The sequence below is a fragment of the Mirounga leonina genome, unplaced genomic scaffold, assembly GCF_011800145.1.
Source record: "Mirounga leonina isolate KUSES-001 unplaced genomic scaffold, KU_Mleo_1.0 Mir_165, whole genome shotgun sequence".
Classification (NCBI taxonomy): domain Eukaryota; kingdom Metazoa; phylum Chordata; class Mammalia; order Carnivora; family Phocidae; genus Mirounga; species Mirounga leonina.
This window is the reverse complement of record NW_023270415.1, coordinates 45554171-45581279: the sequence shown is the minus strand read 5'-3', so window position 1 is coordinate 45581279 and position 27109 is coordinate 45554171. Positions and strand designations below refer to the sequence as shown.

Here is a 27109-nt window from a genome sequence, read left to right as displayed (position 1 = left end):
AGAATACATGGTATGAAAATTATTCATGCAGGCTTGTGTATTTATACATGTAATCATATAAAAAGCATCTGAAAGCATGTGTGTCAAAATATCAACACTAGTTAATCTTTAGGTCATAGTATTTCAGATGATTGCTAATAATTCCATACATTTTTCTGTTGTGTTTGAATTTTTGCATTAAGTATCGTAATAAAAGAGCATTTTCATTTTGAGAAAAAGAATGAATTAGCACATGATTTTACATAATATTCAACATGAACATGGTGAGTAATGATATCTGTTATATAAACCCTTAGAAACATAATCAATCCATACAATTTTTTCAAAAAACCTGTTTGTTAGTTTTATAACAACAAAAATACTACACAAGTTTTCAAATTTTACCCAAAAAAAAGTTACAAACACAATTACAAGTTTACAACTTATGCTCTTCCTATCTTTGACTTGGTCTGGCAACAGAAATGCTATGTACAGATGTAATACCTGAAAACATAATTAAAAGAGTCACAAAGAAGTCAAGTGACTCAATTCTAAACTCATCTTTAGTGTTAACACTTATTTACCTTATTTACCTATATACATACTTTGTTTTTATTTTGACATGATTTATGACCACTCAGATTCATTCTTTCAAATTCAGAACAGGACCTTTCTGACCATAAAAAACTAATATTTAACCTTTTTTATAACACATTTCAAAAATACACTTCTCTCATTACCTCTTTTCCAACTATATTGTTCAGAAGCATATCGTTAACCTGTACATAAAGTTATTACATAAGTAAATAACTATCATATGTATTAATCTATTACTTTCTGATGTATCTCCCTCTTTTCTACTGCTTAGTTATTATTTCTGCAAAATCTTCCCAGTATGGCATCAGCATAATGCCTCTAAATATTATGAACATCAATTGTCTGTCAATGAGGATATTTTACACTTTTTAATCATGACAAATATTTGAACACAGCAACTTCAATATACAAACTAGTCAAACATGGTATCTTCAATTTGTCATAACCATCAACTTAGCCACATGGTGCTTTTCTCATTTTTACATCTATCTGTTGGATACTGTCATAACATACCAATTTTGTTAGAAAGATTTTACTGTCACCTGCCTAAAAAACACTGTAATAAATAACAATAATAAGTAAATTCCCTTGGTTTGTAACATGAATGGTGACCTCTTTAAAGGAGTATCTTTATACAACGGTCAACACAAAGATATTCAGTGCCTGGTACTGCAATCATTTAATAGATTAAGAAACATTCAACGTGGGATCAAGTGATTTATAATACAAAGAATGGGTTCCATAGTTAGAAGTGGAATTCACAAGTAACGGCCTCAGTGTTACAGATACATTTCTTCATATAACATGAATTTCTCTTAGCTATGCTCTACCACTCCATGATATTTTCTAAAAATCCTCCTTAAACTTGGCATCAAAACAGTAGTGAAAAGAAGATAAACAAAAAGCACAAATAATTATTAACAGTTTTGTTTATAAATAATTGTGATAAAAAAAACGCAGACTGTATTTTAGGAAATGTAAAAATTTTGCACACAAATGGATATAATACATAAAATTTACCCCCAGAAAAGCAAATATGTGAAGCATATTTTATTACTCTTAAACACAAACACATTTTAGACTTCATTTAAAGTAAATAAACTAACCTCTATTAATATATTTAAATTATTTTATATTTTTAAGGATCTGAGTACATATGACAAACATATAAGTATAATCATCGAGGTTTATGTGTTTAATTTTTATAAATTTTAAATGTACAATATCTAAATATGATCGTTTAAGCTACAAACTTCAGAGGCTTACTTCAGAGGCTACAGTCATTAAAAGTAATGGATAAAGCTGGTCAGTAATTAAATTGATCACATCTCCCTGAAGGCCAAAAACCTAATAGATGACAACAGAGCTCAACATTTTCCAGCTGCTGAGGAGTAAAGGGTTTCAACATTTGGATGTATGTAGGCATCTTATTTTCCCAGGATTTCAAAGTCCACATGCAGGCTGCTGTTCAGCTATAATAAATGAGTAATTCAAGTAGGGCATGACTGCTTCTTGTATTAACTTGATAAAGATGTTTCACTCCAAATGCATCAACAGTTGTGTTAAGTCATCCCTTTCACAGGCTGACTGAGACTTACTTATGCTATGCTTTGTTAATAATGAATCCAATAAAAGCGGGGGGGGGGGGCTTAATAACTTCTGCATTTGTTTTTCTAAGGCTAAAAATCAAGTTCTACTTAATAATTAACTCCAAGCTAAACCACATAAAAACTGAATACCATCTAATGGTCCCAATACTTATTTTAACTTTAAAAATTAATCTTAGAAAACAAAAGCAGTAATAACAAATATCTTAAATACTTTATATTTTATAATCACGTTATAAAATTTAAAAAATTTAAATATAATTTTTTGATTATAGTTATCTGAATATACTGAAATACTTTAGAAAGAAAACTACTTCACCATAAATATGTACTAAACACTTTAACAATTACACATTTTATACTTTTACAAAAATATGGCCTTGAACTAATTACCAAACATCTAAAACTAAGCAGTATAGGACAATTAAAAGTACTTGTAATGCTTAACCAATAAATTTTCATCTCATATGCAGTCTTCTATCATTCCAGACTTAAATATCAAACCCTCTTTGAAAAACCTTTGCTAGTATCATTAAATCCTCCCTTCCTGATTCAAACTGACATTTCTCCTCTATTTTCAGATAGTATATTTCTCCCAACCAATTGCAGCATTTGGCAAGCTTGTTCTTAGAATTAGCTTTATGTGTATACAACTTAATAGGGCTCTGTACTGAATATCTTTTTCACCAGCTGCTAGCAGTGTTGTGCATGCAGCTAGAAGCCAATATATAAAATTAAATAGAATTCAGTAAACTGAATAATCAATGATTTAGGGTTTGAATTTCTCCATAGTCTTTGCTCTTTGGTGTAATGGTTAAGAGTATGAGTTCTAAAGTCAAACTGCTTGGGCTGGAGTTAAAATGCTTGGAATAATTCCTGCCACATAGGAAGAACTAGAAAAATATTAGTATTATACCAATTGCCTCTATCACCTAAATAAAACTTGCTTCTCGTTCCTTTGTTCCTCATCTCAGTGAAAGGGGCCCTACTGTGTACCCAGTTCTCCAAATTAGAACCCTGGATGTTTACCTACTGTGCCCTGTCCCTTAGCCATCATCTTCAATTAACCATCAACTCTTACTGATTCCAACATATCACAATCCCACAAATGTGTGTAACTCTCTTCATTGACATTATCCTTTCCTTCATTGCCAACATTCTCCTACCTGATCTCCCTGCCTCCTGTCTTTTACCCTCATCCACTCTGCTCCCTAAATTGGTTTCTAAAGTATAAATATAATAAAAATATAACTGCTCCCTTTAGCACTCAGTCTAAAACCTTTAAAATGGCTTTCAAGGCCTTTCATAGCCTGCAGAGATTGCTGATCTCATCAGTCATTAACCCTTATCATGCTCCAGTTCCATTCTAAGCTGTCATTCCAGGGAATTTAGTTCCAGGTTCCTGAAACCTGACCCATTGTTTCTCCTCCAGCTCCTAATTAAGCTCTTATCTTAGACAGGAAACTTCTCAAGTCCCAGGTCCGAGTAAAAGCTTCTCTTCAATGTGAATTCACACTACCTTGTTTTATAACGATGTTTTAACTACCTTTTAGTTATATGCTTTACCTATATATCTCCTCAATGAACTGTAAGCTCATTAATAAGTAAAAAAGGTCTTTTTAATCTTTATATCCTAAGCTTCTAGTACAAAGTAAATATGTGCTGAATGAATGAAGATAACTACCTGGTTACCTGAAAAGGGTCCTTTAAATGTGGGGTGGCTGGGTGAAGGACACCGGGGAGGGTATGTGTTATGGTGAGCGCTGTGAATTGTGTAAGACTGTTAAATCACAGACCTGTACCTCTGAAACAAATAATACATTATATGTTAAAAAAAAAAAAAAAAAGCAGGAAGGGAAAAATGAAGGGGTGGAAATCGGAGGGGAGACGAACCATGAGAGACTATGGACTCTGAGAAACAAACTGAGGATTCTAGAGGGGAGGGGGTGGGGAGATGGGTTAGCCTGGTGATGGGTATTAAAGAGGGCACGTACTGAATGGAGCACTGGGTGTTATACGCAAACAATGAATCATGGAACACTACATCAAAAACTAATGATGTAATGTATGGTGATTAACAATAAAATTTTTCAAAAGGTCATTAAATGAATATACAAAATAAAAAGAACATCAGACAAGAGAGTGAGTCAGACCTCTTCCATTCACTGCCTGCTCTACTCTGAGGACATCTGACCACCTGAAAAATGTTTGCTTTATTCTTTTCTTCTAGACTAGAAATGATCTTGAAAGTCTCTCTCCCTTAAAATTTATGTAGTCTATACAAGATTAGTAATTAAAACAAAATCTTAAGGATAACTGGCAATAATTTAACAATATCAAATTGATTTAAGAAAAACAAAACCAACAAAAAACAAAAAAACCTCTTACCCAGTAACTGCCAGTTTAATGTTGCCTATTTTTCCTTCCCTCTCCATTCAGTGGCTGCCCATCACTTCCTTTCTTCCCCCAAAGATTATTCACTAAGCTCTGCCTGCCTTTCATCAACTATAACTCATTATTTCAGAAAATTTCATGCTCATATACAGGAGCATCTTTAAATTCTTGACTTTCTTTTTCCTGCTCCTCTGTTACTTCCTATCCAGTCACTCAAGAAAATGTTCTATTTTTCTACTGGAGTCCAGAATTAACCCCAATCATAGCTAATAATCATAAGTAATACATGAATGAAGGGAAAAAAAAAATACTACAGTTAACCCCTGAACAACACAGGTTTGAACTGTGTGAGTCCACTTACATGCAAATTTTTTTCAATAAACACCATACAGTCTGTAAATGTATTTTCCTTATGATCTTATTAATAACATTTTCTTTCTCTAGCCTACTTTATTGTAAGAACACAGTATATAATGTAGAGGCCACTTCTGGGCAACAGGCTTAAACAATGGATTATAGAGCAAGGCAAAAGGGCCCACAGTGACTCCAACCCCCTGACTGAATACAGACATGCCCATCAAGTAACCCAGCTCAAAATATCCACAGGCCCTAACTAACCAATGGGCTACTTACAACTGGGCACAGTTACCAAAAAAAAAAAAAAAAAAAAAAAGGTGGCAGGGGGGAGGGGTTCCATACATACCCATAGGTCCTCACCTTCTTCTCTTTAAATACAGCCCCCATCTACTGCATCCTGGCAGACAGTCTCTGCTGTCCTGCCCACCACCCCCTTGAGGTGTATTCAATAAACTATCTCCTATGTTCTGCCCCCGGTGAGGTCTTTCACCACCTGTGTTGCTGGCCTCTACCCAATGAGGTTGCCCCACATTTGGGAGCTCTCATGCCATCAGGAGAGATACCACATTATGATACATATAACATACAAAATATGTGTTAATCAACTCTTCATGTTGTCAGTCAGGCATGGTGAACCATAGACTATTAGTAGTTAAGTTTTGGGGGAGCCAAGTGATACATGGATTCTTTTATTATGTGATTATTTTATTAATCAGTGCCCTGAAACCCTGTGTTGTTCAACAGTTAGCTACGAAATCAGAGTAAAACTTAGAAATCAGACTAAAAACCACAAAAAGCAGCACTGCTATCAACCTCTGATGTCCATGAAATGCCAATAAATATCTTTCAATGTCTCTCTAGAAGCATCTTTTTACTATTCCATTCTCCTAAGTACACTTTTACCTTAAATACAATGACTTCAGATACTAAGGTTACTTATTTATTTTTCCAGTAAAGTACTATTTCTAACTCTTTCTAGTTTTCATTAAAAATTTAGAGTATCTCAACTTCATTGTTGAGTTTAACAAAAAATTTATGAGTTGGCCTTGGATTTTAACTATGACAATTCTTTGTTCCTATGTAAAAACTGCATTCAAATATTTTCAAGAGCTAACTTTCAAGTGAATACTTATATTCATTAAAGGTTTTGTACTATCCCAGAGAGCTGACTAATGATAAAATAAAACTTCAACTATATTTAAAGAAAAAAAAATTTTAATCATAAATAGAAAACAAATTATAGAAAGAAAAAAATGATTTTAAACATTTTACTCACTGGACTAAAACTGCTTAAGGAGAAATGCAAATTATGCTGCCTTGAAATCTGGTATTTTTTTTCAGATATACACTAAGACTCCCAAAACCTCTTTAAAAACTAAACTGTACACTCTGTGGCTTTCAGGGCACATATGGGCTTTCAAATTGAAATTTTATTTAAATATTATAGGTTATATAAGAATTAATGTGCAAGAACACCTACTTGTAAGCAAAATAATCATAATAATCCATGAACAACTTAGTTGTAAATAAGTATTTTGGAAAAGAAATATTTAAAAAATTTATGTTTGCAGAAAACATCAAATACTACAGGAGAGTATAAATATGAATAAGAAATAACTCATAACCCCATCAAGCACTGATAGTCACAAAATTTTGTAATTTTTCTATGAACATAATACATGAATATATGTAAACATACATTCATATTCAGAAGTTGAGAGAAAATTTTTAAAACTACATATAAAACTTGGGTGCCTGGGTGGCTCAGTTGGTTAAGCGACTGCCTTCAGCTCAGGTCATGATCCTGGAGTCCCGGGATCGAGTCCCACATCGGGCTCCCTGCTCAGCAGGGAGTCTGCTTCTCCCTCTGACCCTCCTCCCACTTATGCTCTCTGTCTCTCATTCTCTCTCTCGCAAATAAATAAAATCTTAAAAAAAAAAAAAACAACTACATATAAAACTTGATCATATGTAGGTTTATATTTTTATTTTCTACATAAGCTTTTAATATGAATATTTTAATTTTTATTGTTATGTTAATCACCATACATTACATCATTAGTTTTTGATGTAGTGTTCCATGATTCATTGTTTGTGTATAATATGAATATTTTACGACAATATATTTTTTCTATTGGCTGATATAAAAGATGTCCTTCTATGGATATACTCTATTTTATAATTTGCCTACTATTAGACCACAAAGATAACTTATGATTATTATAAATAAGCTGACGTGAAGACCTTTATGTCTTAAATACAAGTCTTTAAATGCACCTTGGATTACTCCCTTAGGATACAGTCTGAAAATGGGATTATAAAGGATGACCACTTTTAAGGTCCTCAATAAATTTTTTTAAATTGATTTCTGGAGAGTTTGTACCAATTCACAATCCTACCAGACCTTTATGAAAGTGCTCATCTCAGAAATTTCTCAGCTTTCAGTTTTACAATTTATTAAATATCATTTTCACAGTTTAAAGTGTTCCCTATTATTGTTTTAATATCCATTTCTTTCACTAGTTATCAGTTTGAACTTTTTCATGTGTTTTTGATCATTCGTTTCTTACTTTAGTCTCCTTTGGACATTTTGCTGTGATGGATTTCTATTTTTGTTTTTGTTATTCATCTGTAATTGAGTTCTGCAGAACTTTGTCTAGTATATTCTTGCATATACTTTCATATTATTTCAGAAGTTTATTTTTTCAACAGAAAAAATCAGGTAAGACATAATTTTTACATTTGAAGAAGCCCTCTTCTAGTTTAGCTAACATGACATAAAAGATTTAATTCTCAGGGCACCTGGGTGGCTAGTTGGTTAAGCGTCTGACTTCGGCTCAGGTCATGGTCCCAGGGTCCTGGGATGGAGCCCCGCATCAGGCTCCCTGCTTGGCGGGGAGTCTGCTTCTCCCTCCCTCTGCCTCTTCCCCTGCCTGTGCACGCTCTCTCTCACATGTGCTCACTCTCCCTCTCAAATAAATAAATAAAATCTTTAAAAAAAAAAATTTAATTCTCATAAGAAAAAATACAATATAACAGTTATCAACAAAAATAAAAATGTTATAATCAAGAGAATGTTACCTCTGTGAGGTTAGGAAACTTCCCTTTCTTGCATACACACACATATCCTCCCCTCCTCTTTCTCTCTAATGCCTATAGCAGTACTTGACATAAGAGTACATATTCAAATACTTGATGTATGAATCCTTTCCGTGGGAAAGCTTTTTAATAAATTAGAACACACTGTGTATTTAAAAATCAGGTTAGAACATTGTATTTATTTAATTAACCCAAAACAAAAACAAAACACCTTTTTTTCTGGTAAGTTGTAGGTACTGACAAAGCACCTGGCTGAAGAGAACTTAATACAACAAGGTTTCAAAAGTTAACTCCTGTTACAGTCCACAGAATTAGCCTACAATTATTCAACAATCAATACCTCCTCTGAACATGAGGAAACTGTTACTTCATCACTGCCCTCTGCCGGTGGCATTATTTCCCTTTAATTTTCCCTCCATGTACTGAATCTTTGCCTCACAAAATTACTTCTGACCTGCCTCTATATTTAAACCACCCACAGCTAAAAATAGCCTAGCCATCTGGAATTTAGTATGGCTTGTAGGAAAAAAATCATGCTTCAATGAAAAGCTCTGCATTGTTTTAAGTACACTCCTCCAGGTTATCGGAGTCTGAATCTATGGAGACTCTGCACCTTTCACTGCCTTTGAGCTTCCTTACAAATTTGTACATAGCAGATAACGGAAAGCAATGCAAAGCAATTCTTGACTATAGATGTAAATAAACTGTCATGTAGAAGTTCAAATGACTGTCCTTTCCTACTGTGGAAGAAGCTAGTTTTGTGTCCCTTTCCAAATTTACCACAGTATCACTGATCTCTGTCTCTTTTTTCAGTTCTCCTTGATCTGGTTGTAACATGTGCCTGGTTCTTTCATTGATAATGATGTTAATAATCCTTAGTATCTGTCCATTTTATATCTATGTGAGAGTCATAATGGTACTTTTTCTTTAATTATTCTTTTTTTTTTTTAAAGATTTTATTTATTTATTTGAGAAAGAGACTGAGACAGAGAGAGCATGAGGGGGGGAGGGTCAGAGGGAGAAGCAGACTCCCTGCTGAGCAGGGAGCCCGATGTGGGACTCGATCCCAGGACTCCAGGATCATGACCTGAGCCGAAGGCAGTCACTTAACCAACTGAGCCACCCAGGCGCCCTCTTTAATTATTCTTTAACACACTGAGGCCAAACTATATTTTCTCCCACAGACCAATTTAGAAATAAAGTGATGAGGGCCTGTAGACAACAGGGCTATACCCAAATGGCAAAAAATCATTTCCTTTGGACCATCCTGTAAGTACCAAATACCTGTCATGTACATGTCATGATCCCTGCCCTTAGGAACTGTCGGTTTCTCAAGAGGAAGGAATCTTAGAGTTAGGACTGTCTGTCATGTGATATGGTCAAAGTACTGTGGTGTGGCTTAGAAGGGAGTTACTGACTGGGAAGGGATAAAGCAGAAGAGTAAGGACTCAAGTCAGAGGAAGGTGAAAATAAAAGAAACAAAAAGATTCCCAAAGAAGTGCTTAAACTCTCCCACATTAACAGATAGCTGACTCTATCATTTATTCACAAAACAAAGCAACGGCATAAGGATAATTCCTATGTATACTGTATTGACAAAAGAAATGTAAAAGCAATAGAATCAAGTTTCTTCTAGAAGGGATGAGACAAACAGGGAAGAGTTAAATGGCAAAGACTGGTGTGAATTTCACTTCTAAGTGTTTCAAAAATCAATTCCTACTGGTTCACTAAGGCCGCTACTTTTCTTTTGGCCTACATGACAGCTACTACGTAGCCAACTTCAAATCTGGATAGGAAATGCAAAACCAAAAACTTGCTTTGAAAACATATCATTTTCTAAAATATAAACTGCAGTAATAATGGTATCTTTTTGATCCATATAAAAATATACAAAACATTACACATTTTCTGGTAACATTCACTTGAAGTCCATTGCAACCTGAAACACTTCTTATATTTATTATGTACAAATGAAACTACTACTTATTTACTTTGAATGCCAGTTTTTTATTATAGAGGCAGTAAAAAATGCAAAATTTTGACCTTGTGCTATAAATGAAGGAAACAACTGGTCACCCACAAGTCTCAAGGGATATCTCCCCTTGGCTTCCCTCCAGAATCTGGGACCTTTCAAAGGAGCAAAGTAATTTCCTGTTGCCATTGAGCCTGTTCTTGACTTCTAGCATCATGGCATCCAGGAGATATTTCAATCAGGAAGGTTAGATTCTGGGACAAGGTAAAGGATTCACTCCTAGCTTCAAAACTGCACATACACAGATTTATAGAACTTGAAGAAAAATTTTAAGTGAATAGGGATCGGTTGGGTGTAGAGAACAGGTAGGAAATGAGAAGACCCAAGAGAAAAACTTTAAGTTTTAAAGGAAAACATGATTAATACAGGGTACTTTCTAGACAGAGTAATTAATACTTTTCAATGCATATCAGCTTTAATATAGGTATGTTTTAAATATATCTGTAAATTCCCTTGGTTATTATCTGAGACAGAAATGTATACTACTTCTACTTGAAAACATTGTGTTATTACAAGATATTACTTGAACTTTTCCAAAAATAATTATAGTCAAAACTCATTTGGCAAATACTGTGCCAAACCTTTCATTGTGTGTGTGCATGAATGTCTAAAAGGAAAAAGAAAACTTAAGTAATTAGTAGGATTAAAAAAATTCTCAATGCTACAATAATGCAACATTCTCAAAAGGCTATGTCCTGGTAACTATCATAATCCTTTAGAAATTGTTTATATTATGATTAAAAATCACTTTGCTCCTATATTCCCACAACTAGTTCGTATGGTAAAGAGATCAGTAAACTTACTTTTATGCGTAACATCTTTAACATTTGCTCCCCTTTCCGTGCTTGTGATTAAATGTAACATTTTGAAATCCCAAAGTTCTGAGAAAAACATAAATCCTTGTCTCACAGCTGCTGTTTGACTCTGGAAACACATGCATTTTCTTTTCAAGCATCTACCATCAAAACTCCCAAAGGGCTTGGACTGGAGAACACCTGCATCTCTTCATTTAGTTCCAATAACAGAGCCTAAACTCCAAAATTACAAAAATAGACGTTCTGTTCAGCTGTAGTTACATTTTGCCCCTAATTCCCGTGAAGAAAAATGCTAGGAGCATGAAATCATTCAGGCAAGCTCTGTCATCAAGAGGATAAGATTTTTTGCACCAGAAGCCCAGTGGGAACATGATAGAAAACTGGCAACAATTACAGATAAAGTACATAGTAAAGTCCTTGGGGAGGAGAGAGGAAATGTAATAAGATAGATGGGTATAATTTTTACACATTTATGCCCAAACCACAAATGTGAATTGTCTTTAATTGCTACAATATATAAGCATTCTTACTCATGTGTCCTGTCAAAAATACTAAAAACATAACTTCAAGGCAATTCACTTAATTCTACATTATAAGGCGAATCTTTTGGAACAAAAACATTCCCCGTAAACTAAAATTTACACTCTAAAGTACTGCCTCCATTTTAGAAACTCCTTAGCAATTCACATTCTAACCAACCAACTTGAATGGTGAAATAAGATTGTGTACATTTGCTGGTATGTTTTAATCAAGAAAGAGAACTACCCCCCAATTTAACTGAATTTCCAGAGATGAGAGTCATAATTGTGACTTTTCTTCCCAATAACAGTGATCAAAAGTTGCCTATATTTAATGGATAAAATAAAAAATAACTTTTAATATATGACAAACTAGCAAAGTTAAAAACTATATATTTCTCAAACAGATTACACTGGGTACTAGGCTTAAACTATTTCATTTAAATGCCATTTTAAGAGGAACACTTGTTTTTCATTATTTTTAAAAAACATCAAATCACATAATTCTAATTTTCTAATCTTAGGAAGAAATAGTTATTTTGCATTTTATATATAAAAGCAAAAATAGTACGTTCAACCTACTTGTATAAGTAACTACAGTCAAACAGATATTTTCAAAGATATCTTCCTTATTAATGGTGGGCCAAAATCAATTAGATGAAATTTCATAGTGTGAAGTTCTTCATGTAAATTCATAAACTAATATAGATATATGAAATATGGAAAACTATCTTAAGAGTAGTTTATGTGAAAAATATTGTGTAATTCTTGTTTCCAGTGGCACATAAGCTCAAAACAAATAGTAACTAAGTAGAAGTTCACTACACAAATCTGGAAAATACACTCTACTCTGTGCTATGTAGAGGATTGTGTTAAATTTTAAGAGACACATTTTCAAACAAGTAGTGGAAGTAATCAGTATAGCAATGAATCTGAATACATCATATGGGAAATGACTAAAATGAATTTATTAGGTTTAGCCTGGACTATTAAGTTTAAAAAAAATTTTTTTTTTATGGAACATCTACCATATGCAGGGGAAAAAGAAGGAACAATTGAACTAGTGCTGAAATTTACAGCATTAAGAGGGAAGTAGTGCCATTAATTGAAATAGTGAATAATGGAGTATGAAATGGGGTGGGAGGATTACATTGAGTTTAGTTTTAAATGTGTTAGGCACCATTAAAATATCCACAGGGAAATGGTCAAGAGGTGGCTGAAATTTCGAGTCTGGATTTCAAAAGAAAATAAATGGGAGAGATAAAAACATATGGTTGGTTGCTAAAAACAGTAGTGTTGATTACATCACCCAAATAGAAAGAAAACCAGTAACAAAATCTCAGGATTGACCTATATTTAAGGTACAAAAGAAAAAAAAAATACAGTAAGTCCTCCCTTATCTGCAGGTATACTTTCCATGGTTTTAGTCACCCATGGTTAACCACAGTCCAGAAGCAGATGATCCTCCTCTGACGTATCCTCAGAATGTCAACAGTAACCTGATATCACAATGCCATCATTCCCCTCACTTCGTCTCATCACATAGGCATTTTATCATCTCTTGATCATAAGAAGAAGGATGAGTAAATTACAATAAGCTATTTTGAGAGAGAGACCATATTCATAACATTTTTATTATAGTATATTGTATAACTGTTCTATTTTATTATTATTGTTGTTAATCTCTTACTATGCCTAATTTAGAACTCAAACTTAATTATATAGGTATGTATATGTAGACACATAGTATGTATAGGATTTAATACTATCTGCAGTTTCAGACATCCACTGGGGGTGTTGGAGATAAGGAGGGACTACCATAGTTGAGGAGAGAGATGTAGATGGTTCAGCAAGGAGAACCAAGAAACTACATTGTTCTGGTGTCAAAAATTGTGAGCCGAAGATTTTACCCTACCACACCTATGAATGATGTAGAAGATAGGAGAATCCTGAGTCAGAGACAAAGGACTTTACTACTCATGGCACAGCAAACAGCATGACTATCAACACATTTGCATCAGTTGCCTTTGCCCCCAAGTTTCACAGAGGTCATAACAAAGATGTATCCAGATGGATGTCTGCACATGAAGAGTGATGCAGGATAACAGATGAACCCTGAGTTGAAGAATCAATTCTTTTTTAATGGGCAGTTAACATACCCTCCATTGGCTCCAGAGGGACACTAAATCTATCTTCAAAGGATGTTGACCACAGAAACATCCTTGAATAGATAGTCCAGAACAAAGGGCAATTAGTGCCACCATTCACAAGATATGCAAAAACTCCAAAAGACTTACAGAGACTCCTCTCTTAACACCTGGTGGCCAAGAAAGACTAAGGTTTCAACAGAAAGGATATGACCGTAGGTAAATTCCAAAGACTAAAGATGATGAATAATGAGAGAGGGAAATAAGTTAAGAAAAATAAGATAATAAGTTTTGTCAGGTATATTTAGGGCTGATACATTATTTCATGTCATTTATAAAACTAAAACCAAACCAAGAAATGGAAGTTACAGTTCAACAGAGGATCTAACAGTAATTAGAGCTGTCTAACAAAAAAAAGATCCTGGTAGATATTCTCTCCAGCAACAGATATGTACATAAAGAGAAAAAGAGGAGGGAGAAACATAAGGACAGAAAGGGGAAGGCTATTAACACTTACTAACGACTCTACTTATCAAATATGTCCATACCCTTGACCATCTGCCATAAACGTTTATTTCTTCATTCATTCAACAAATGATTTCTCAAACTGCTCCCTATGTGTCAGGCAATGTTAAGTCCTGGAGATAAAATGACGAGCAACCAGTAACTACTTCTGCCCTCACGCAACTCACTGTTAAGCAGTAAAGACAGACAGCATTCAAATCACCCAACTATGTAAATATATACTGTCATTAAGTGCTATCAAAGTATAGTGAACTATAGAAATGAATGTAACAGAGCTACTTAAACTGAGTGGTGGGGAGTAGGATAAAGAGTATCAGGGAAGGCTTCCTGGAAGAGGTAGTAGTTGAGCTATGATCTTAAGACTGAGCTGGAATTAAGCAGGTATAACGTGAAAAGGTAAGGATAATTATGAGAATCCCACACACGAAAAACAGCATATGCAAAAGCATAATCACCAGTGAGAAACTGAAAGAAGGCCAAGAGATCTAGAGCATGCAGAGAGAAGGAGACACATTTTAAAAAGTCCTAACATTGGCTTAGAAATTGAAATGGAAGACCTCTAAGTTCCTTTGATTCTAAATTTATATAGTACTTTGTAATCATTTTATATTCTTAAATAGCAGATACGTCAAAATTTATTTAGACATTAATACATAGATTAACAAGGACTCAGAACTTTTTAACAAGCAGAACCTGCTATAAACCATAGGCAAAATATAGCATATTAAGAAGAGCCAGTCTATATATAAAAGGGAAAGGATGTTTAGAATCCATCTTAAAATATTTTACATACAACAATTATAGTCACCAAGTGCTTCTACCTCTGAAGGAGCCAAAGAAGCATCTTATTTCTCTATTTGATTCCTAATATCTACACAAATGTAAAATACAGAAGCGTCTCAGGGCTCCTGGGTGACTCAGTCAGTTAAGCAACTGACTTCATTTCGGCTCAGGTCATGACCTCCGGTCCTGGGACTGAGCCCCACATGGGGCTCTGTGCTCAGTGATGAGTCTGCTGGAGATTCTCTCCTTCTCCTTCTGCCCCTCCCCCCACACTGCTAGCACGCTCTCTCTAAAATAAATAAATCTTAAAAAAAAAAGAAAAGAAAAGAAACAGAAGTGTCATTAAGTGGTTCCCATGAATAGTAACAATGAATACAGAATGTGGGCTGACACACTGGACTCCCACAAGAGCCTTCAGCTATTTCACTGCCATTACAGTCAGTCAAGTAGAGAATGCAATGGAGGATGGGGGGAGTGCAAAGGGAGTTGCTGAGGCTTCAAAAACAAAGCAATGCTATAGCTGTTTTTTTTTTTTTAATGTTTATTTATTTATTCTGAGAGAGAGCGAGAGCATGTGCACAGCAGCCGGGGAGGGGCAGAGGGAGAGCATATTTCTTATTAATACCTAATTCCCATTAATAAAGCTGTCCATTCCCTCACACTCTGAAATCAGAATCAAAAAACTTCGCCTCAGGGTACCTGGCTGGCTCAGTTGGAAGAGCATCAGTCTCTATCTCCAGGTCCTAAGTTCGACCCCCCCGCTGCGTACAGAGATTACTTAAAAAAAACCTCTGCCTCTTTATCCTAACTTCTCTGAAAACTTACTTCCTGACTTCGGCGATACATTCAAAACATTTTCTGGCCCCTAGTTTTAATCCCCCACCTTCAATTTGGGAGTGTGTGAATAAAGGCAGTTGTCTTCCACACTTTATATTCAGAAGCCACTTAGAATGATCACCAGACACCACTAAAATACACAATTTGTCGCTCATCATTTGGCTGATCACTCATTACTCTATATGCAAATCCTTTTCATTCAAATTCTATAAACCCATGGGAAAAGTTCATTAACAACCTCACCAGGACATCTGTTTGTGAAACAGACAGCAAAGATACTTGTGTTTCCCTTTAACTGTTCAACTAGAAGGATTTAACTACCCAGAATCTTTTTTAAGAAACATTAGGAACAACTTCTGGCTCTGTGTCATTTCCCTTAGGTGCTCCAACCTCAAAAACCAAATAAAAGTAAATGTAATCATCACTTACTTATTCATTCATTCATTCAATATTTGTGACAGCCAACTGTATACAGGATATTGTTCTAGACACTAGGAATACAGTAACAAAACAGACAAAAATTCCTACTTAAATGAAGCATAAATTCTAAGAGCAGGACAAAAAAATCAGTAAGATAAATCAGCAATATATATATATTATGATAAAACTGTGATAAGTACTAAGAAAAAGTGAAGACTAGAAAAATAAGTATGTGTCAATGTGTGTGCATGTGTGTACATGCACCTGTTTTTAAGAGAGAAAAAAAATTTGTATCCAATGGCCATGTAAGTACTTGCTGAAAGGGTGGTATTTCAGTAAAGTCTTAAAGGATTGTTAATAAATTACTTCTTCATTTAAAATTTATTTACTTATGATTTGTCTACTCCTGAGTTATACATACACAAACACACATATACATCTCTAATTTAAATCTTGTTACAAGAACATAAGATTAATCAATATTATTTTAAAACTGGCTTTAAGAAATAATACTTATAAGCCTTCTCATAACCATATCATAAATACCATATCATGAATACCTAAGCCATGAATGTGGGTGGCAGTTCCAAGGTGGATGGAAAATATAAATTTAAAAGTGCCCTAAATTAAGTATGTGAATGTATTTAAGTAAAAACACATTTCATTTTAGGATTAAAACATATCCAAAGAAATAATTTCAAAGCATCAAATAAAAATCACATTAAAATTTTACACACAAATCCAAAAATGTATCACTAAACATAACAGTGATTTTGAAGATTAGGTAAATTTTCTTACAGCAAGAAAAAGCGTAAAACTTTACCCTAAAAATATCATAATTTTTTAACAGCAGTTTACTTTTAGGCCTATATAAAAGGTTAGAAATGCAAATACATTTTTGTGACCCTAAACATGCACTTAAATCACAAAAAGTAACATAAAATATTGTTATGAGAAAGATCAGATTATAAACTCGACTGATTAATTCTGTGTATATGGCAAAACAAAAAATGGGGAGGTCCTTTAATATGTGGTAGATTCAAATAAACTTAGTCCCTTCTTAGATACCAAAATTCTAACTGGATGGTCTGATCATTTTAGTATTTTAATGATATGATGATCTGAAAACAAAACCTATCAAAAACTACCAAATAGAGGGGTGCCTCAGTGGCTCAGTCAGTTAAGCATCTGAGTCTTGATTTCGGCTCAGGTGATGATCTCAGGGCTGTGAGATCGAGCCCTGCACTGGGCTCCGCCCTTAGTATGGAGTCTACTTGAGATTCTCCCTCTCCCTCTCCCTCACCCCCTCCCCATCTCTGTCAAATAAATAAATAAATGAATGAATGAATGAATGAATGAATGAATGAATGAATAAATAAATAAATAAAATCTCTTTTTAAAAACCACTATACTGGGCGCCTGGGTGGCTCAGTTGGTTAAGCAACTGCCTTTGGCTCAGGTCATGATCCTGGAGTCCCGGGATTGAGTCCCGCATCGGGCTCCCTGCTCGGCAGGGAGTCTGTTTCTCCCTCTGACCCTCCCCCCTCTCATGCTCTCTCTCTCTCATTCTGTCTCAAATAAATAAATAAAATCTTTAAAAAAAAAAAAAAAACCACTATATGGATAATTATATAAAGAAGTTTATCAAATAGCATATTTAAGGAACATGATTAAATAGGCATTTTAAAAAGCATGATGTTTATTTAACCTTCTCCCTAATATATATAATATAATACCTTTTCCCTAAAACATAAGTAAATGACATAGAATAAATCTGACCCACCCCTTGTTTTGTGAATAAAGTTTTATTGAAATACAGTCCTATCCATTCATTTGCATTTTATCTATAGCTATTTTTGTGCTATACTAGCTGAACTCAATAGCTAACAGAGAGACAATATGGCCCACAAAGCCTAAAATATTAGTTATCTGGTTCTTTATTAAAATGTTTACCAGTCCCTGCCTTAAAAAATAGGTAAAATCTTTCATCCATATGCACAGTCTTAGTTTGGGTTTGGCCTCATCCTCACATTCTCCTTTGGGTTCCATACCAATTCTCACCAGGCTGAAACTTCTTTTTGAGGAGTATTGTCTTTAGAAGGATGTTGACAGAGGATCCTAAGGCTCACATTTCAAATACTAATTTCTAGTTTCTAATGTGCATGCCTTTCAGCTGCAAATGCTACTGTAACAAAATTCATCTTTCAAGTATTTTTCATGTCCTTGGGCACTGCTTCAAATATCACCTCCATTTACTCTGTCTGGTAAATTAATTACAAAGCTTTTCATGGTTTCCCCCTTTGAACCTAGTGCAGTGATGCTTAACATTTTCTGTAAGTTATAATACTTGTTAAATATTAAGAGAGCTCTACTCTTACGCAGCTATTTGAAAGCACTTCCTTACTAGCCATTTAATTTCTTTAAAAAAAATGGCACCCTTCACACTTTTAAGAAATCTGTATATAGCAATCTTATTTCTAGACTCTGTTACCACTTTGCCTTTACTAACCATATACTGACTAATCGAACCATTGGCTGATATGGTCTCTATTTAGCATATCTTTTTTTATCCCAGTCTTTACTGATCCTCCTGGTATCTCCTCTCAACACAAGAGGTGTGGCTTTGCTATTATGGTGTTGAATAAAATGAAAGAGATTCTAGGCAAAATACTACTAGAAAAATAACTCTAAGAAATAGGATCTTGACCTCTGAGATTTTTTTCTTGGTTCCACTATCAACATTTCTTCCTTTCTGCAAAACTAGAGAAGGCTCAAATACCCAATTTTAATATGGCAAATGATGGGTCACAAAGTGCTACTATCCCAAGGAAAAGTATTTTCTCTTTCCAATGTTTTAAATTTCCTTTACTCTTTTCTACCTATTACACGATATGGTAGGTTTTAAAAATCAGTTGGATTTAGTAGATATGAATATAAGATTGTTATACTGACAACTGAATTATCTCTCATATAAGATAAAATTATTATTGTTTATAAACACATCACTTATCAAAAATGATACAAAAACATTTCACTTGAAGTTTCAAAGAGCACAACTGTAGAGAGTATCCCAATGGACACAAATTCGTTTAAAAAAAAAAAAAGTCCTTTTTAAAAGCTTTACTGGAAAAGAAAATGCAAAGTAAGGAATAATGATAAATTTGTACTCACTGGAATTATGGCAGTAGTCCATATACTGTGGAACTTGGACTGTAAAGGCTATCAAATCTGGAGCTAAGAGAGATTCTGGCTTTCTACTCTCATTGAGCCACTTGCTGCTATGAAGGTCTTTAGTGTCAGAAGGACCCTGAAGCAATGGAATCAACTTCTCTTTTCCACTGTCACCTGAAGAGAAACATTAATGAAAACATTCTTATAAAAAAATATTGGAGTAGCTTGAGGATGCCTGATCTTAAAATATATTATCATAATATAATATTCAGTTATATTTGGTCATTTTAGCTGTACATTTATATTCTAAAAAGTATGACTAATAAAATTAAAAGCACTTTTAACTCTTAACAAATTAAGTCTTAATATTTAGCTAATGAATGCAGAACATGTTCAGATGAGATTATAAAAGGAAAGAACTTGAACATACTATATTCTAAATATTCGACAAAATCTGTACCTCTTTAAATTTACCTAGAAATTTAGGAGCACTGAAAACACTTAGATTACAAGTGTTTATGGAAAATAGTATGAAATAAAGCATTGGCAGGAAGGTGAAGTCAATTACAAAAACTGAAAAACAGTTGTGTTATCTGTTTATTATACTAACATTTTAATTTAAATTTTAAGTGTCATATATATCTATACTTCCTATTTTCCCCCAAAAATATAAGAGTAAACTTTTAATTGTTCTCCCTCATAACCATTCTCATAACTATGCAGATTTTTTCCTTAAATAAAAATTAATTTATTAAAGAAGTATCATACTGGCACAATTAAAAAAATTTTAAAGTAAAAATAAAAAAATTTAAAACCTCTGATTCATAGGAACAATGAGCAAATTCTTGTTTCAGTAACGCTCCTTGTAAAATGCAAGGCCAATTCTCCTATACAGGCAATAAAGTTTTACACGGTCCAGCTGCACATACCTGGGGCTTTGGCACAAATTTTTATTGATCCCATGGTCCCAGAGGCACATTTGACCAATGATGTGCTGCAGTACTTCAATTCAACATTCTGGATTGAGCCCTCAAGAGTTGGCAGGGGATTCTTAGATTTCACACCTAATAAAAGAAAACTGCAAATGTACTAGCCGATTGAATTTAAATAATTTTTATACTCCTTCACCAAGGCATTTAAACTTAATTATACCTTAATTATCTGCCTCAGATGTTCTTACAGTATTTGTGTTAGGTTTCATAGTTTAGCATTTAGGAGGTGAAAGGATGCAATTTTAAAATAAATAGTCTGAACTCTCATAACTATACTTATGCAGTCAGCTTTTGATTAGTCAAGCTCAAGAAATACAAGTAAATATTTTAAAACAAATATTTGTTTAAAAAACAGGAAAACTTTTAAAAAATCATATTTTAAAATGCAGAGTAAGATACTTATTTTTGAAACAAATTTAACCTATAAATTCAATTTCATTTAGACAGAGACATTTAATTTAAACAGGAAACTTTCTGAGTAAACAGACTCCCCAAAATACCTTGATCAGGTAGAATAAGGAGAGATAAACAAGACAGTTCCTAAGTTAAAATAAAACAGCCTATAAGCAAAACTGAAATACCATGTGCAGATAAAAGAAATCAACGGTATTCTATATCAATTAACAAAAAAGTAGATATTAACATCTCTATTATATGCTACTTGCTGAAGGACATTGAAGCACAGAATTATTATTATAATAATTACCATGAAATAAATGATAGGGAAAACTTAATTCAAAAGGGAGAAACTCATTTTGGCCCTGAACAGTAGGTGAGAATTAAACAGGCAGGGGAACCTTAAGAATGACAATATTGCAAACCACTAAAATGATGATGATGAAGAACTCTAATCAACTAACATTTACTGAGGACTTATTCTGTGTTACACATGTTATCTCATTCAATCCTCTCAACGGGGCTGTAATAAAAATGTTTATTATCCTCATTTCCAGATTAAGATACATTGGATTGCAGGAGTTTAGTTAAATTTTGGTCAAAGTCCTGCAGTAGTAAAAGAACTAGGGCGTTTAATACAATTTGATAGAGAAGACTTTACCATTCATTTTGTCTATATTCACCAATATCCACCAACATAACTTCCCTTCTCTTCCACATTCCACATTTTGATCCTTGATATACTATCCTTCATATCCGAAACTCTAAGTAGAACATGTATGAATAAGAAAACCATAAACTTTCTATGACAGATACGTTAAACATTACTCTGAAATCGTCCATCTCAATTTCAGTATGTTTGAGAAGTCCCATAATCCTCCAACCATCTTCCTGAGGTGTGGCCCAGGAACCTGCAGTTTAACCAACACACTATGTGATTTGTAAATGATTAAAAAAAACCCATCATTTTAAGAAACACCCTCTCGCATACTAATGCTCACTTCAGAAGGGTCTATTAATTTACTAATTTCTATGTGGTCATTACATAAATGTGTATTGATTGGTTGCTATTTTCCAATATTCACCACCTCTATTGTTTCCATTTGAAGTGGTACCTATTATCCCCAGAGCAAGAGTCCAAATGTTGTGTATTTGTACAGTATTCTATGGTGATAATTAGATTTTTATCAGATCCTCAAAATCCATGACTCAAAAATCTAAAGCAGTATCTCATAAAATTAAATGATGACAACAATATTTACATAAACATAGTCATAGTAGTAACAGTTTTAACAGTAGTACTACTTATCACAGCACCTAACATTCAGGGGGCACTTACTGTCAATCACTAGGTCTAGTTTATTATTTTATTTATCTCCAAAAGAAAACAAAACCCCAAGATGACCATTACTATTCCATTTTATATATGGGAAAACCAATACCTAGAGAAGTAGGGTTTTGCCAAGTCTCAAGTCAGAAAGTGACAAGACAGGATCACAATTCTCCTTCTAAGAAAGGAAACTGAGCAACCCTACATATTTAACATCTACTGCAGTTGTAGGAAGTTACATTCACTGAATAATTTACCCTGCTCTAATCATTATGTTAGGTGATGAGAAGAATATAAAATGGAATGATACCTTCTCCCCCAGCCCTCAAGCCCCACAGTGAGACTTTCATTCTCTGACAATTTTTCAAAATATATATAAAACCTAAATAGAGGTCAGCAGACAAGAGCTACTACTGAAAGATTCTTTCAAGGGTTGCTGATATTGTTCAGAATGAAAAGAATTGAATTAGTTTCTGGTAGATGTAAACGCAAAAGAATATGAATAGGCCGGGATGCCTGGGTGGCTCAGTCGTTAAGCATCTGCCTTCGCCTCAGGTCGTGATCCCAGGGTCCTGGGATTGAGCCCTGCATCGGGCTCCCTGCTTGGTGGGAAGCCTGCTTCTCCCTCTCCTGCTCCCCCTGCTTGTGTTCCCTCTCTCGCTGTGTCTCTCTCTGTCAAATAAATAAATAAAATCTTTAAAAAAAAAAAAAAAGAATATGAATAGGCCAAAATAGCTTTGTTTCTAAATTATTTTATAACACTACTTCTTGTACAGTTTACAACATTTAGGACTCTATCTTGAATCATAAATGGTAGATCTTTTTTTAATGTTTATTTATGTAAGTAATCTCTAAACCCTAAGTGGGGCTCGAACTAACCATCCTAGATCAAGAGTGGCATACTCATCTGGCTCAGTGAACCAAGTGCCCTGACAAATGATAGGTCTTTGTTAATATCTAATGCATGTCATATATAATAGTCTTATCAGAAAAAGTTGCCTGGAACCTCTTCTGGTAAGAATATCATATACATACACATACAAAGCATCTCGTTTTTGACTCTCACAAGCTTAGTTTACATTTTTATGATTACATTTCTTAAGTATTTTAAAACTTGTTTTAATTACTAAAACATCAGGGCACCTGGGTGGCTCAGTCGGTTAAGTATCTGCCTTCTGCTCAGGTCATGATCCCAGAGTCCTGGGATCAAGCCCCACGCTGGGCTCTCTGCTCAGTAGGCAGCCTGCTTCTCCCTCTCCTCCCCGCTTGTGCTCGCTTGTGCTCTCTGTCACTATCTTTGTGTTCCTCTCTCTCAAATAAATAAAATCTTGAAAAATATAACTACAACATCATTATGCATTATTTCACCATAAAGGCTTTTTTATAAAGAAATCTGTTTTAAATGCCATAAGCCGAGATTTAAAAAAAAATAAATTATAGATATCTCTTGATGGACTTCAACAATGGAGAAAAGCTGCTAGTAAAAAAAAAAAAAACTTGTTAATTTAAACTATGAACTTTGGGTGATTATAATATGTGAGTGTATGTTCATCCATTGTAATAAAAGCCACTCTGGTGGGAGATGCTGATATTGGGGTAGCTGTGCATGTGTGGGTCACGGCATATATGGGAACCAACTTCCCCTCAATTTTACTGTGAACCTGCACACGTTCTTAAAAAAAAAAAAGTGCGGGCGCCTGGGTGGCTCAGTTGGTTAAGCGACTGCCTTCGGCTCAGGTCATGATTCTGGAGTCCCGGGATCGAGTCCCGCATCGGGCTCCCTGCTCAGCGGGGAGCCTGCTTCTCCCTCTGACCCTCCCCCCTCTCATGCTCTCTCTATCTCATTCTCTCAAATAAAATCTTTAAAAAAAAAAAAAGTGCTTTTTAAAAATTTTTTAAGTTTATTTATTTAAATAATCTCTACACCAATGTGGGGCACGAACTCACGACCCTGAGATCAAGAGTCGTAGGCTCTACTGATTGAGCCAGCCAAGACCCCCTTAAAAAAAAAAAAAAAAAAAAAAGCCTTAATGAAAAATAATCTTGGTTTCTTTCCACTCCACCTTCAAACCAAAATTTGTAAAATGCCCAAACGTAAGCTCTAGGAAAGCAGAAAGGAGTAGCATCATTCATATTGTGTCCTACATTAATGCTGCTTCCTGACAGTGTGAAAGGAGATCTCCTGCAACATGGGGACACTAAAAGAGCAAAAGTTCTCAAACTAAAAAAGCATGGCTTTGGATAGAGGCAGCAGTAATTACGTAGCTAAGTAATTAGGTAGCTTAAGGCACACCACTATTTATTATTGTTACACGGGGAGGCCAAAGTATTGTGGTTACTGCTCAAAGTACTGTAGTTAAATGAGAAAACAGCTTAACTTTACAAAGAACTTAGAGAAGAGGTGCAATATTTTGGTGAGATGTACAGTCAGCTGACATGAGTCAACAGGCCAATCACAAAGATAATGACGGTGTCTAACATTTGAAATACTCCCTCTACAAAGCACTCACACATACACTTGCTCAAATGCTGCAGTCATAGTCCACTAGAAGATAAGAAGGAATTTCTAAGACACTGCAACTGAAATATAATTTTACATTGTACACACCATCAATGAAATAATCTAAAAACACCGAATTTTTATAATGGAATTTAATATAAAATAATGCACTGTTACTTCTTCTCCTTGTAGTACTTTTCTGGAAAATATCAACTCCTAACACATATTCCTAGTCCTGTGGTACATCCTTAATTCTCATTCTTTTTCCACCAACTTTCTGGCCTGCCATAATTCTTCCATCCTCTCTGAGACCTTAACCCTCAGTGTCAACTCTCCAGTGTTCAATAATCAGCTTATGATCACTCTTGTAATTATTAAAAGATAAACTAATGAGAATGACCTGCATATCTATATATATATCTAAGTAAAAGATTAAGGAGTCAAAGCCCATGTAGGTTAGAACACCATGTAGGTGTTCTATTAACACCACTAAAAGACTGTTAAAAGTTTTTAGGGCCTTAGACCCACTAAGAAAGGAAATGAAAAGACAAGAACTGAATAAGCAACTCTCAAGGAGGCACGAGCTAGCATCAAAATTTTGGAAGAGGAATATTTGATGAACAAGTAGAAACGAGATGACTTTGTTAATTTCCCACAGGTACTTTTCTCTATTCTATTAAGGAACAAGTTGATCTGCAGTAAGCCTTGAAAAATTAAAAATTACAGAAGCCAGGCAGTTCAGAGGGCAGGAATGCAGATGAGGCTAAAAAGACTAAGAGTCTCTCAAATGGCCACAGATCCCTTTCCTTAATCCACAGAGTCATACAACTTCCCCACACTCACCCTGGCAAAAGACTCTGGGTTCACTATGGAGAGGTTAAACCAAAAGGATTTTGGACTACGGGATACAACCAAAGAAAAGGGTACATGTTAAAAACAGGAGATTGTCTAAAAATCTACATGGAGTTTATGTACTAGATGATGAGATCTTCTTTTCCTTACTAAGAACTCTGAATGACAGGCTTATAACCTTCAGGAAGGGAATGGAAGGATTTCTCTCAGTAGAAACTGGCCAGTCCAAGAAAAAGGAACCAGAGATACTGATAACTATCCCCCAACAAAAAAAATAAGTAGTGTCCAATTCCCCTACAATGACACCAGCAACTCAGTAAGCTCGAACCTTACACACAGATTTGGTATTTTATTCTAAATATGGACCACCAGATATCATGTGGCAATCACTATAAGAAGTAGAGATTAAAAAACACAGAAAAGAAACAGGGTAACCAAATGATGCCAAAAACAAAAATCTTAGTAATAATAATTGCTATCCTCAGAGAGAGTACAGAAGATACTACAACAAAAACAAGATGTTTAGTTAAAATTTCCAAGGAAGGGGTGCCTAGGTGACTCAGTTAAGTGTCTGCCTTCAGCGCAGGTCATGATCTCATGGGTCCTGGGATAGAGCACTGCGTCTGGCTCCCTACTCAGTGGGGGAGTCTGCTTCTTCCTTTTCCTCTGCCGTTCCCCCCAGTTCATGCTCCCTCTCATACTCTCTCTCTCAAATAAATAAATCTTTAAAAATTTTTTTTCAAAGAAAAAAATAGCCCTTAGAAATTAAAAACATGATGTTAATTCTCCTTAAATAGAAAAATTGGAAAATAGAGTTAAGGAAATTTATCATATATTAAAACATAAAATCCCAAGAGATTGAAAATGGGAGAGAAATGACAATAAAATCAAAGGCCCAGCATAAACAATCAAATATCTGAAAACCAAAAATTTCAAAAAGACTATTAAATAAAATGGAGAAAATAATCAAAGAAATAATTCAAGATGATTTCCCCAAACTACAGAACAAGAGTTTCTAATTAAAAAGGTGTACCGGGGCGCCTGGGTGGCTCAGTTGTTAAGCGTCTGCCTTCGGCCCAGGTCATGATCCCAGGGTCCTGGGATCGAGCCCCACATTGGGCTCCCTGCTCTGTGGGAGGCCTGCTTCTCCCTCTCCCGCTCCCCCCGCTTGTGTTCCCTCTCTCTCTGTCAAATAAATAAAATCTTTAAAAAAAAAAAAAAAAAAAAAAGGTGTACCGTAAATCCAGCACAACAAATGAAAAAGCATACACACAGAAACCCAACACCTGAAAGAGAAGCTCCTAAGGGCATCCGAGATAGATAAAAAATAAATAAATATGCATAAAAACAGAAACAGATGACATGCAAATATACAATATACAATTAGAATGGCGTCAAACTCCTCAACAACAACACTGGAAAACAGGAGACAATAAAGTAATGCTTTTAAAATTCTGTACAAAACTTACTCCCAACCTACAAATCTATAGACAGCCAAACTATCAGTCACATATGAAGGTAGAAGAAAGATTCATCAGACATGCCAGATCTGAAAAAAGTTTACTTTCTCTGCTGGAAAGATAACTACAAAATCGTGCTCCACCAAAATCAGGGAGTAAATCAGGAAAGAATCACATATGTGATCCAAGAAACAGGGGATCTAACATAAGAGAAAAGAGAATACCCAGGACAATTTGGTAACAGAAAACTTCAAGATAGCTTTACGGCAGGATTAGAAACAAATAGAAATTGAAACAG

At 34.7% G+C, this 27109-nt stretch overlaps 1 protein-coding gene across 5 annotated transcripts in view; it reads right to left on the bottom strand.

Moving 5' to 3' along the window:
- Positions 1 to 27109, bottom strand: part of VPS13B (vacuolar protein sorting 13 homolog B) — a 767339-nt gene that overhangs the window by 517085 nt on the left and 223145 nt on the right. For all 5 annotated transcript variants that reach the window (XM_035011614.1, XM_035011613.1, XM_035011619.1 and 2 more), the window contains 2 exons: positions 20211 to 20345; positions 19282 to 19455 (listed from right to left, as the gene is read on the bottom strand). In XM_035011614.1, the coding sequence (XP_034867505.1) occupies positions 19282 to 19455; positions 20211 to 20345 (309 nt within the window). The remainder of the gene's footprint in view (positions 1 to 19281; positions 19456 to 20210; positions 20346 to 27109) is intronic.